Source organism: Hippocampus bargibanti, linkage group LG01, assembly GCF_051943395.1.
Source record: "Hippocampus bargibanti isolate YZ-2025 linkage group LG01, ASM5194339v1, whole genome shotgun sequence".
NCBI classification, from domain to species: Eukaryota; Metazoa; Chordata; class Actinopteri; order Syngnathiformes; family Syngnathidae; genus Hippocampus; species Hippocampus bargibanti.
Window position 1 is genome coordinate 18,448,097 of NC_142734.1, and position 13,511 is coordinate 18,461,607.

General features: G+C 48.0%; 1 protein-coding gene across 7 annotated transcripts in view; it reads left to right on the top strand.

The window, feature by feature from the left end:
• The first annotated feature begins 4,823 nt into the window (after window positions 1-4,823).
• The window catches only part of als2b (alsin Rho guanine nucleotide exchange factor ALS2 b), a 30,831-nt gene continuing 22,143 nt past the window's right edge, over window positions 4,824-13,511 (top strand). For 4 of the 7 annotated variants that reach the window (XM_089001787.1, XM_089001797.1, XM_089001804.1 and 1 more), the window contains exons 1-2: window positions 4,826-5,252; window positions 13,316-13,461. In XM_089001787.1, coding sequence (XP_088857913.1) covers window positions 5,233-5,252; window positions 13,316-13,461 — 166 coding nt within the window. In that variant the 5' untranslated portion in view covers window positions 4,826-5,232. Of the gene's footprint in view, window positions 5,253-13,315; window positions 13,462-13,511 lie in introns of all 7 variants that reach the window. The other 3 variants (XM_089001768.1, XM_089001778.1, XR_016115652.1) reach the window with 2 other exon arrangements.

A 13,511-nucleotide genomic window follows, 5' to 3' on the forward strand; every position in this document is an offset into this window, starting at 1 on the left:
ACCTGCGAGGCTGCAGGCAGGGCTGACGTCGCTACCCGTTGGTCACCAATCTGATCGGAACGACCAGCACCTGTGCAGGTGCAGGCGGGGCCGACAGCGCCCCCCGTTGGTCGACAACCAGATCATGACAATTGGAGACCTGCTGTAACAGCAAGCATGCCATGTACAAGCCACATGTATATCATCTCATAGTGAAAGTGGAATTAAACTTTTGTGTAAACTCTCAGTCATACAGGAGTGGTCCATCGATGAAAAGGTTTCTTCAGCCGTCCGACACCTCTCTCTCTCTCTCTCTCTCTCTCTCTCTCTCTCTCTATATATATATATATATATATATATATATATATATATATATATATATATATATATATATATATATATATATATATATATATATATATATATATATATATATCGGTTTGGCATATGGGAGACAAGGGTTCGAATCCCACTTGGGGCAGAGAAAAATGAGCACAAAAACATCATCCAGTGTGGGTGCTTGGTCAAGACCCTTCACGCTAATGCCTACCTCATACAATGACGAGAGACAATAAATGGAATGACATGCCGGCTCAGACGTCGCTCGGCCAAACAAGGTCTGCGTCAGGTGCTGGGGAACCAGAGCACCTTGATGAAAAATGGGCTACTGGAACAAAGCGGAGATGGACGAGATGCGATAACATGGCTCTGTTGGAATGCTACTACTCAAGCAACCCTAGTCAGAGGGGTTACATGCGGAGAATGGGGGCTGAATGATTACTTCGAAACCCACAGTCACGGTTGACCATGAAACAACTAGTATCTCAGTGTTCCAATATCCACAAACGGCAATTGCTATCACAACTTGAGATTGATGAGGTACAACACAAATTCCGAGGTGAAGGGCCCCAGGCTGCCACATCAGAGGAAGAGGTTCAACTAGAGATTGGGAGGCAAGCCCCAATGAATGATGAGATTGGGAAGCCAGCCCAAATGAATGAAATGCTGAGCGAGGCAGCAACTGACCTGAGAGATAAGATCATGGCAAGAATGAAAACTGGGCAACGAAGACACCGATTACAACGGCTATGTGAAGTACCACCTGAAAGTCTCATGGAAACTGGGAATGCAGCACTGAGAACGATCCCGACCGGAACGATCACGGAAACCAATGAGCTGATATACACCTCAGCATCAGTGATCCTAGAGATGCTTGGCTACAAGAGCAACCATGAGAGCCATGAGATCCATTACCATGGAAAAGACGGTTGGAGGCTAAAATCAAGGCGGCTCGGAAAGATGTGAGTCAATTGACGGAGACCCAGAGAGGTGTGAATAAAAGGCCAATACCCAAGAGGTACATGCAGATAACCATACCTGAAGCACTCGAAACTGCCAAACAAAGGCTCCAGGCCTTGTCCAGTCGCCTAAAGAGGTACACGAAAGAGAATGAGGCCAGAAGAATAAACAGGATGTTCGCAACACAACCTGCAAAAGTGTACGCTCAGTGGCAGGGTTCTAACAGCAGAGCAGACCCTCCAAGGCTGGAAACTGAAAGATACTGGAAAGGCATATGGGAGAAGGAGGTCGCACATAACAGCAGTGCACAATGGCTGGTGACTCTGAAAGAGGAGCACAGAAACCTCCCCGAACAGAACCCAGTTACCATCACAGCGGCAGATATACAAGAAAGAGTCTCAGGTATGAAAAACTGGACGGCACCAGGCCCGGATATGGTCCACACCTACTGGCTAAAGAAACTCACAGCTCTCCACGAGCGCCTAGCAGCACAAATGAACCAGTTGCTGAATGATGGGACTCACCGAGGATGGCTAACCGAAGGGCGAACAATCCTGATCATGAAGGATTCCTCAAAGGGTGCAGTTCCTTCCAACTATCGGCCAATAACCTGTCTATCCACAATATGGAAGCTCATGTCAGGCATAATTGCGGCGAAGATAAGTGGACACATGGATCAATACATGAGCAAAGCACAGAAAGGCATTAGTAGAGATACGAGAGGTGCCAAACATCAGCTGCTGGTTGACAGAACAGTCACACAAGACTGCAGGTCCCGACATACTAACCTGTGCACAGCCTGGATTGATTACAAGAAAGCATATGACTCGATGCCACACACATGGATCACTGAATGCTTGGACAGGACCCTGAGAGCCTTCGTTGCAAACTCGATGAAGATGTGGAAAACCACACTTGAAGCCAATGGCAAGCCACTAACGCAAGTGTCCATCAAATGTGGCATATACCAAGGTGATGCACTCTCCCCGCTGCTGTTTTGCATAGGACTGAACCCCCTCAGCCAGATAATCGCCAAGACAGGCTATGGATACCACCTCAGAAATGGAGCTACGATCAGTCACCTCCTCTACATGGATGACATAAAGCTGTATGCTAAGAGCGAAAGGGACATATACTCCCTGATCCACACAACCAGGATCTACAGCAGTGATATCGGAATGTCATTCGGGCTGGAGAAATGTAGTCGGATGGTGACTAAGAGGGGCAATGTAGTCCACACTGATGGGGTCTCACTCCCTGAAGGAACAATACCAGACATTGAAAACAGCTACAAGTACCTAGGTATACCACAGGCCAATGGCAACCTCGAACTAGCAACAAGGAAAGCGGCTACGACTAAATACCTCCAGCGGGTGAGGCAAGTCCTCAGAAGCCAGCTCAATGGCAAGAACAAGACCCGGGCAATAAACAGCTATGCCCTGCCAGTGATCAGATACCCTGCAGGAATAATAAGGTGGCCAAAGGAAGAGATCCAGACCACGGATGTTAAGACCCGAAAACTCCTCACCATGCATGGAGGGTTCCATCCCAAGTCCAGCACCCTGAGACTGTACACAAGCCGTAAGGAAGGAGGCCGGGGACTAGTGAGTGTGAGAGCCACTGTCCAGGATGAAACATCCAAGCTCCATGAATACATCAAAGAGAAGGCTCCAACTGATGATGCACTCAGAGAATGTCTGAGACAATGGGGAACAGAGGATGAGGTGCTGGATGAGGGACAATCATGGGAGGAAAAGCCCCTACACGGGATGTACCACCGAACCATAGCAGAAGTGGCTGATCTCAAGAAGTCCTATCAGTGGCTAGAGAGGGCTGGCCTAAAGGACAGCACAGAGGCACTCATCCCGGCTGCCCAAGGGCAGGCCCTGAACACTAGAGCCATCGAGGCAGGGATATACCACACCAGACAAGACCCAAGGTGTAGGTTGTGCAAAGAGGCACCTGAGACAATCCAACACATAACTGCACGGTGTAAGATGCTGGCAGGGAAAGCCTACATGGAACGCCATAACCAGGTGGCTGGCATAGTCTACCGAAACATCTGTGCGGAGTATGGACTGGAAACCCCAAGGTCAAAATGGGAAACACCTCCCAAGGTGGTGGAGAATGACCGAGCAAAGATCCTGTGGGACTTCCAGATACAGACTGACAAGATGGTAATGGCCAACCAACCAGATATCGTGGTCATAGATAAAGGGGAAAGGAAAGCCGTTGTCGTGGATGTAGCGGTCCCGAGTGATGGAAACATCAGAAAGAAGGAACATGAGAAAATCGAGAAATACCAAGGGCTCAGAGAGGAGCTTGTGAGAGGATGGAAGGTAAAGGTGACAGTCGTGCCTGTGGTGGTCGGAGCACTCGGGGCAGTGACCCCCAAACTCCACGAGTGGTTGCAACAGATCCCGGGAACAACATCGGACATCTCGGTCCAGAAAAGCGCAGTGCTGGGAACAGCACGGATACTGCGCAGAACCCTCAAGCTTCCTGGCCTCTGGTAGAGGACGCGAGCTGAAATGGGGAACAGACACCAGCCATGGTGGGTGAGACGAGGATATATATATATATATATATATATAAAACGGAGTTGTGCACTTAGATTATTAAATTATGAAGGAAGTGACAGAACGGCGCACACACACACACACACACACACACACACACACACACACACACACACACACACACACACACACACACACACATATATATATATATATATATATATATATATATATATATATATATATATATATATATATATATATATATATGGCCTAGACTGTCAGTAAGACTTTAGTTTGCTGACGAAGTTTCTTGGATAAGAAGCGAAACGTCCGACACCCTCAAAGAAGTACAGATGACGGCTGAAGAAACCTTTTCATCGATGGAATTAAACTTATAACCACAATTGATGCATATTTTCAGTACACCTATTGTGGTTTTGCAGATTGTTTACATATATAATTTATACATTGTTGAATATTTTGATGGGTTTCCCCCTATTTGTTTTGGGGATTCTTCCAAAAATATCTACCCGCTCCCCATCATACCAAACCAAACCAGGCTCCTTATAATAATCATAAATGTATTTTACAGGCGCCTTTCAAAGCACCTAAAGACACTTTACAATTAAAAGAACAATAAACACGATAACAACAAACCCATAAATAGCAGTGTTTTATATTCGTCGTGTTTGGAATATTATTAATTCACCCAAAATTTGAACTCAAGACTGAATTATCAACACTCAATTATCTCTTGTTTCTTCAGGCTTCCGTATTTTAGCAGATTTACAGCTTTCGTTGGAGTCTCACTCTGCATTATTTTTGCGTTGGTTGTTTAGGTGGTCACAGTTTTAACCCAGAAAAACAATATAATGACAGCGATATTTTGTATATATGCTATATTTGAGGTTTTAAATGTAAACGTATCCGATTATTGTCCTATAAGTGGTACTGTATAAAATATAATTTCTTTTGGCCATTCTTTCAGAGCAGAGTCGATTCGTTATATACGATCTTTCATGTTGGCCTTGTCAACAGACACGTCTCCGGCTGCTCTCCTCGCCTAGCATCCACATTAGCTTCTGCCCCATACTCGAACGCTTACCGGGTCAACATAAACGATGAAGAGTACAACGACTTGATAAGGATAATTTTTGCGATGTGACAAGGTAGATCATAATCATTGGAAGCGTATGTGTGCGTTTTTATTTTGATGAGACCGCTCGTGAAAGTCCTCTTCATTTGCTAGCATGTTCATGATCGTGATCATTGATGATGTCGGTGACAAGATCACACCTGCTCGACCTAAGAGAGAGTGTTTGCTTTAGTAGCGTAACTGAGCGTTCCGTTTTCTCCTAGCCCACAGACTGTGTGGGCGGGTGGACGTGCAGTTTTTTTACATGACACACTCATGGAGAAATAAAGCCCACGGATGGAAAGCCAGAGGAAGAGGTAAGGAGGATTAATGTGCAATTTGGTGGCTTGTGATCACCATGTGACCACCCCGGCCAACTGCGAATATCCCCATAAAAATATTAGATAAAGATGAGCGAAATAATAATAATAATAATAATAATAATAATAGATATTCATTTGGCAGGGATAATGCAGTCAAACATAGTTACGCTTCCAGCTGAAGTGATAATAATATAATAAGCATCACGCTTATTGGGCTCTTCCACAATAGTGCAATGCAATATAAAATGGAAAATTACATTATTTTAAGACACCAAACCATAGTAGTTCATCTAACTAGGAACGATGTGGTGTCGTACATAAAACAGTTCATGTAACCATGAGCATTATGGTGTCAAACAAAACAGTCCCCATTTTTATTGTATCCATCTACACCAGGGGTGGCCAACCCGAGTCTCGTGAGCCGCTTGTGGTTCCCGGGCTTTCACACGACAACCAAAACGCCTCGCCGATGGCGCTTCCATTCAAATGTTTCTGAATACACAGAACGAACCCCATCAGTGTGTGTGCGTGCGTGTCTGCACATATGTGTGCGTGTGTGTCTGTGGGTGTGTGCGTGTGGCTTTTTGCAGTAACATAAAAAAAATGGCTGCTCATCTCTGACTGGTTGGCCACCCCTGATCAACATCTTACATTAAGGAGCAGTGTGCATGAGGCACCGGCTCAATCAGTGTATTAGATCTTTTTTTCCCCCCCCCCCCTCTCTTCTAGTTATAAGATAACTGTAAAACAGAAGAGTAATTACAATTAAGGAAACAAACACCTAAAAAAATCACACATAAATGTTGCAAAGCACTACAGTGATACCTCGGTTTACAACTACGAACTTTTCGGTTTACGAACGTTAAATTTATGAAAATTTTACCTTGGCATATGAACTATTTTTCGAGATACACACCGAGCTGCCACAATGAGTGATGTGTCGTTCGCGACGAGCCCCTTCTCCTAAACGAAAATGGCTGCCGGCTTGTTTTGGTCCTCTATTCCCCGCCTCCAGTCGTCGGTTAAAGCCACGTGATTGGTCAAGAACGCAGCAGTGAGGGGGGTTTACAGACAGAGAGTGAAGTCATTCTCCAAAAAATAAAATGGCTGCCGACATTTTTTTTTGTCCTCTATTCCCCGCCCCCAGCCTTCGGTTAGAGCTGCGTGATTGGACGCAGCACGTGACGCAGCACGACGCAAGAACACAGCAGTGAGGGGAGGTGGTTTAAACAAAAGAGACAGGCAGACGATAGAGTGACAAAATGGAGAGAAAACGGTGAAATTTGGACTTGTTTCAACTTTGATAGTTAAGGTTAAAATTCCCATCAATCAGGCTCCACAAATAACCCGCACAAGCCATCTGTACACTTGATGCAAAAAGCTATCAACCCGGCTAAACAACACAATTGATGAGGAACTAGGTAAAATTATCGCAGAGAAAGCACATACAAGGGATCATTCAAGTGTGTTTAATGCTGATGAAACCGGCCACTCCATTCCATCAAGCCATCGACCATCACAAAGGCAAATAAAACGAATTTATTATACAGTACAGTTTATTTCTTTAATTATAATACCACATCACATTTACTATACATAAAATAAGGTATATTTTGTGTAGTTTTAAGGCTTAGAAAGTAGAAAATTGTTTTATGGGGACCTGGGAACTGATTATTCTCATTTTAATGGTTTCCTATGGGAAATTATTTTTGGGATACACACTTTTCGCCTTACACACTCTGTCTGGGAACCAATTACGTTCGTAAGCCAAGGTATCACTATTATCAAGTCAACTGTGTTTTCATGTTGTGAACTAGGTAACAAGATTACAATTGACATTACCTCATTGTTCTTTTTTGCAACCTGTTCTCAACTCTGGTATCCATCCATCCATCCATCCATCCATCCATCCATCCATCCATCCATCCACCCATCCATCCATCTTCTGCCACTTATCCGGGGTCAGGTCGCGGGGGCAGCAGCTTCAGTAGGGAAGCCCAAACTTCCCTCTCCCCACCCACTTCTTCTAGCTCGTCCTGGCGCATCCTGAGGCGTTCCCAGGCCAGCTGGGAGACATAGTCTCTCCAGTCTGTCCTGGGTCGTCCACAGGGTCTCCTGCCAATGGGGCATGCTCGGAACTCCTCACCAGGGAGGCGTCCAGGGGGCATCCTAATCAGATGCCCGAGCCACCTCATCTGGCTCCTCCCTATGTGGAGGAGGAGCGGCTCGACTCTGAGCCCCTCCCGGATGACCGACCTTGTCACCTTGTCTTTAAGGGAGAGCACTGACACCCTATGGAGAAAGATCATTTCGGCCGCTTGCATCCGGGATCTCGTTCTTTCGGACACAACCCATAGCTCGTGACCATAGATGAGGGTTGGGATGTAGATCGACCAGTAAATTCAGAGCTTTGCTTTTTGGCTCAGCTCCTTCTTCACCACGACAGATCGGTACAAAGTCCGCATCACAGCAGACGCCGCACCGATCCGCCTGTCGACCTCTCGCTCCCTCACACCCTCATTCGTGAACAAGACTCCCAGATACTTAAACTCCTCCACTTGAGGCAAAATCTCCTCCCTTGTCCGACTGAGAACCATTGTCTCAGATTTGGAGGTGCTGATTCTCATCCCAACCGCTTCACATTCGGCTGCGAAACGCTCGAGTGGGAGTTGGAGAGCTCTACTTGAAGGCCCCAACAGTACCACATCATCTGCAAAAAGCAGAGATGCTATACTGAGGCCAGCAAAACGGAAACCTTCAATGCTTCAGCTGCTCCTAGAAATTCTGTCCATAAAGGTTATGAACAGAATCGGTGACAAAGGGCAGCCTTGGTGGTGCCCAACCCTCACTGGAAACGATTCCGACTTACTGCCGGCAATGCGAACCAGACTCTGACATCGGTCGTATAGGGACCGAACGGCCCCGTATGAGGCGCTCCTGTACCCCATACTCCCAAAGCACCCTCCACAGAACTCCACGAGGGACACTGTCAAACTCTTTCTCACAGTCCACAAAGCACATGTAGACTGGTTGCGCGAATTCCCATGCACCCTCGAGGACCCTGCTAAGGGTGTAGAGCTGGTCCACTGTTCCGCGGCCGGGACGAAAACCACACTGTTCGTCCTCAATCTGAGGCTCGACTTTCCGACGGACACCCGCCCCTCTGAACCCCTGAATAGACCTTTCCAGGGAGGCTGAGGAGTGTGATCCCTCTGTAGTTGGAACACACCCTCCGGTCTCTCTTTTTAAAAAGGGGGACCACCACCCCGGTCTGCCAATCCAGAGGCACTCTCCCTGATAACCACGCATTGTTACAGAGGCGTGTCAGACAAGACAGCCCCACAACACCCAGAGCCTTTAGGAACTCCGGGCGGATCTCAGCCACCCCCAGGGCCTTGCCACAGAGGAGCTTTTAAACCACCTCGGTGACTTCAGCCCACCTCGGAGTCCCCAGACACTGCTTCCTCCAAGGAAGGCGTGTTGGTGGAGTTGAGGAGGTCTTCGAAGTACTCTGCCCACCGGCACACGACATCTCGAGTCGAGGTCAGCAGCGCCCCATCCTCACTGTACACAGTGTTCGTGGTGCACTGCTTTCCCCTCCTGAGACGCCGGATGGTGGACCGGAATTTCCTCGAAGCGGTCCGGAAGTCGGCTTCCATGGCCTCACCGAACTCTACCCATGCCCGTGTTGTTGCCTCGGCGACCACTGAGGCTGCATTGCGCTTGGCTAATCGATAACCTGTCAGCTGTCTCAGGGGTCCCACAGGCCATATAGGCCCAATAGGACTCTTTCTTCAGCTTTACGGCATACCTTACTAATGGTGTCCACCAGCGAGTACGGGGTTTGCCGCCACGACAGGCACCAACCACCTTACAGCCACAACACCGATTTGCCGCCTCAGCAAGGGAGGTACGGAACATGGTCCATTCGGACCCAATGTCCCCCACGTCCCCCGGGACATGTTTAAAGTTCTGCCGGAGGTGGGAGTTGAAACTCCTTCTGACAGGGGATTCCGCCAGACGTTCCCAACAAACCCTCACTACAGGTTATGGTCTAAACACCACTCGTGTTCTGATCGGGGGGGTGCACCACAATGACAATCGACTACTGCAGCAAAATCTAGCCATGCACATTTACCGTAAAGTAAGCAAGGTAGCATTTGTAGTAGGTACATTCATGGTTAAAAAAAAAACTATAAACTTTGTGACAATGTTTTTTAATGTGATTAGTTGTCTCATTGTGCTTCAAGTTGTGAAAAACGGGGCAGGCAACTTTTCAGTTATCTGCCCTGTTTTCTGCTAACTTTTTGTCATGAGTTTCAGACACTGTTTTTACTATAATTTGGGCAGGTTCGGCGGGCCGGATTAAAAAGCCTAACGGGCCGTATGTGGCCCGCGGGCTGTAGTTTGCCCATGCCTGGTCTAGAAACTAGAATATAAATGACGTGCATTAGATGAGTGACAAGATGGCGCCCCCCTGTGTGGCTGCCTCCACAGCAGTTCTTTGCTTTTCTACTTTTTCATGTATTTACTTTTCCGTTTGTGCTTTGTTTACTTTCGTTCCCTAAACCTACGGGGAGGAGATGGGCATCGTCACTTTTGCTCATCACCGTTATTTTTTACTTTTTCACCGCTCCTGTTAACGGGGAAACCACTCGCACTCGGAATCCCATTGTGTACAGTCGAGACCAGCTACTAGCATGGCGAGCTAATAGCGGACTAGCGGCCGTCGCACCGGACATCCCCGACCTGCTGAGGAGGAGAAAATGAGGATGTCGGGTCGGGAAAGATCGCTGCAAAAGAATGAGAAAATACCAACACGTTCTCCCATCTGTCATCATGGGGAATGTGAGATCGCTCCCAAATAAAATGCAACCAGACGCGGCACCAGAGGGAGTACCGGGAAGCCAGCTTGCTATTCGTCACGGAGACATGGCTATCGGCAATCACTCCGGACACTCACGCACGTTGGAGGGCTTCCAACTCATACGAGCGGACATAAATGCAGGCAGCAGTAAGCAGAAAGGAGGGGGGATTGCTGTGTTTGTGAATGACAAATGGTGCAACCCTGGGCACATCACGGTCAAGGAAAAACTCCGCACTCGCGACATCAAGCTGCTAGCCGTTAGCCTCCGGCCGCATTACCTGACACGGGAATTTTCACACGTCATAGCCGTGACGGCGTACATTCCCCCTACGGCAAATGGCAGCGCTGCTTCCGATGCCCTCATTACTGTTGTAAACAAGCTGCAAACCCAGTCCCCCAATGCCTTGTTCATCATCTCAGGGAACTTCAATCACGTTTCCCTGGAATGCTCCCTCCCAACATTCACACAGTATGTAACTTTTGCAACCAGAGACAATAACATATTGGACTCATTCTACTCAAATGCCAAGGATGCATACAAACCTTCCCCCCTCACCCCTCTCGGAAGAGCAGACCACAATATGGTATGTCTCCAGCCTGTGTACAAACCCCTTGTCCAGAGGCAACCAGCTGTGACCCGCACGGTCAGAAGATGGTCCACAGAAGCTGAAGAAGCTCTGTGGGACTGTTTTGACTCAACCAGGTGGGAGCTCTTCACTGAGAGTCATGGGGAGGACATTGATTCACTCACCGACACCATCACAGACTACATTAACTTTTGTGAACAAAACACCGTAACCACCAGGACTGTGCGGTGTTTTTCCAACAAAAAAACCATGGATTAATTCCGGCATAAAAGCCCTCCTGAAGGAAAAGAAAAGGGATTTTGTGTCGGGCAACAGAGAGGAACTGAAGGCCGTGCAGATCCAACTGAGGAGGAAGATCAGAGAGGGGAAGAAGGCCTACAGGATGAAAATGGAGGAGCAGCTGCAAGGCAGCAATGTCGCTGGTGTCTGGAAGGGCCTGAAAAGCATCTCAGGCCACAAAAGCCCAGTAACATTGAACGAAAAAGACAAGGACTGGGCAGATGAACTCAGCCGCTTTTTCAATCGGTTTGACAAGACGCCTGTCGCCCCGGCCCACCGTCAACTGCACCTGTAGCTGCACCTGCACCAACTCTCACTGTGGACTTACCCTCCCTGCCTCTCTCACGACCAGCTTCCCGCAACCAATAACTGCCCTCCCAACCATTGCCACACCCTCAGCCGCCACTCCTGGTTCCTGCCTGTCTGTCACAACTGCGCAGGTGAGGAACCAACTAAGTAGGATTGAAGTGAGGAACACAGCAGGTCCAGATGACAGTTCCTGACTCCTCAAGACCTGCTCCGACCAGCTGTGTGTCATTGTCCAGCACTTGTTCAACCTGAGCCTGAAGCTGGGCAGAGTTCCACAGCTGTGGAAAATGTCATGCCTGGTCCCAGTGCCCAAGATTGCCACCCCAAAGGAGCTACAGACCAGTGGCGCTGACGTCTCACCTGATGAAGACGGTGAAGAGACTCGTCCTCGCCCACCTGCGACCGCTGGCAAGCTCATCGCTGGACCCGTTACAATTTGCCTACCATCACAGCATCGGTGTGGAGGATGCCATCATCTACCTCCTCCACTCTGCGTTGCTGCACCTGGAGAATGCTGGGAGCATGGTGAGGATCACGTTCTTCGATTTCTCCAGTGTCTTCAACAAGATCCAGCCAAATCTACTGGGGGACAAGCTGCGGCATGCCGGAGTCGACCACCACCTCACATTCTGGATTACAGATTACCTCACAAACAGGCCACAATACGTGAGGGTAAAGAACTGTTAGTCGGACAGGCTTCTCTGCAGCACCGGAGCGCCGCAGGGGACAGTCCTGGCTCCATTCCTGTTCACCCTCTACACCTCGGACTTCAACTACAACACCCCAACCTGCCACCTTCAGAAGTTCTCTGACGACTCAGCTATTGTCGGCCTCATCACAGAGGGAGACGATCGGGAGTACAGGGGACTGACAAAGGACTTTGTGGACTGGTGCCAGCAGAATCACCTCCAGATCAGCACCGGGACAACCAAGGAGCTGGTAGTAGATTTCTGCAGGAAACAACCCTCACCGGCACCGTTGAACAAGCAGGGTTCGGACATTGAGAGGGTGACCTCCTACAAGTACCTGGGTGTTACTCTGAACAATAAACTGGACTGGACTACAAACACGGATGCCCTAATCAAAAAGGGACAGTGTCACACTTCCTACTCAGGAAACTGAGGTCTTTTGGAGTTCAAGGTTCACTCCTAAAGACTTTCTATGACTCTGTTTCGGCTTCAGCCATCCACTATGGAATTGTCTGCTGGTCAGGGAGCATCACCATCCGGGACAGGAAAATACTGGAGCACCTTGTCAAGAGGGCCAGTTCTGTCCTGGGCTGCTCGCTGGACTCTCTGGAGGAGGTGGGCAACAGACGGACGCTAGCTAAACTAAAAGCTATGATAGACAGCCCCACCCACCGCCTCCTGCCCACCCTGACAGCACTGGGTAGCTCCTTCAGCCAGAGACAATTACACCCGTGCTGCAAGAAAGAGAGGTACTGCCGCTCGTTCCTACCGACTGCTGTCAGGCTGTGCAATTCTCAATGATCACATGTGAAACAAAAACTGTACACTTGTAAATATGGGTTGATGCAATATATCCATATGCCTTTCTTGATACTTGCACTATGTAGTTTTTTTATGAAACGGTTTTGCACATTTACATTTGCACAATATACAGTTGACATTTTTATTTTGTTATGCTAAGAATATCTTGTTTTCTATCCTTTCACACCCCCCTCACCCCATCCCCTTTTCAAATTGCTGCTGTGGACTGCAAATTTCCCCATTGTGGGACAAATAAAGGTTTTCTGATTCTGATACAATGCTTGTACACATTCAACTGTACTTAAATTAAATCAGGATTATGATGAGCCATCTTTTCCTCACCTTCAGTTAGATTCCCTGTTCAGTTAGATTCCTTGTTTATTCACGCTAATTTTCATGAATTCCTTTTAATTGCTGAGCAAAGTTTCCAGCTTTGAAAATCGGTGAAATTTTCTAACACTCCTTCTCAAAACTGAATTTCATGTACGTTGAAGTGTTTCTACCGTACCCTCCTTGATCTCGCAGCCCTGGAAATGATGATGATGGAGGGCGAGGCCTGCTCCATATCTGGAAGGGCTACTCCTACAGTGTGGCCCCGGAGAAACTGCTTCTTCCCCATTCTGTTCTCCAGGTCGCTCTGGGTAGAAATCATGGAGCTTTGCTGGTGGAAGGTAAGCCTTGGCTGTTTGCAGTGTTTAACATGCATGCACCTGTTTTGAAA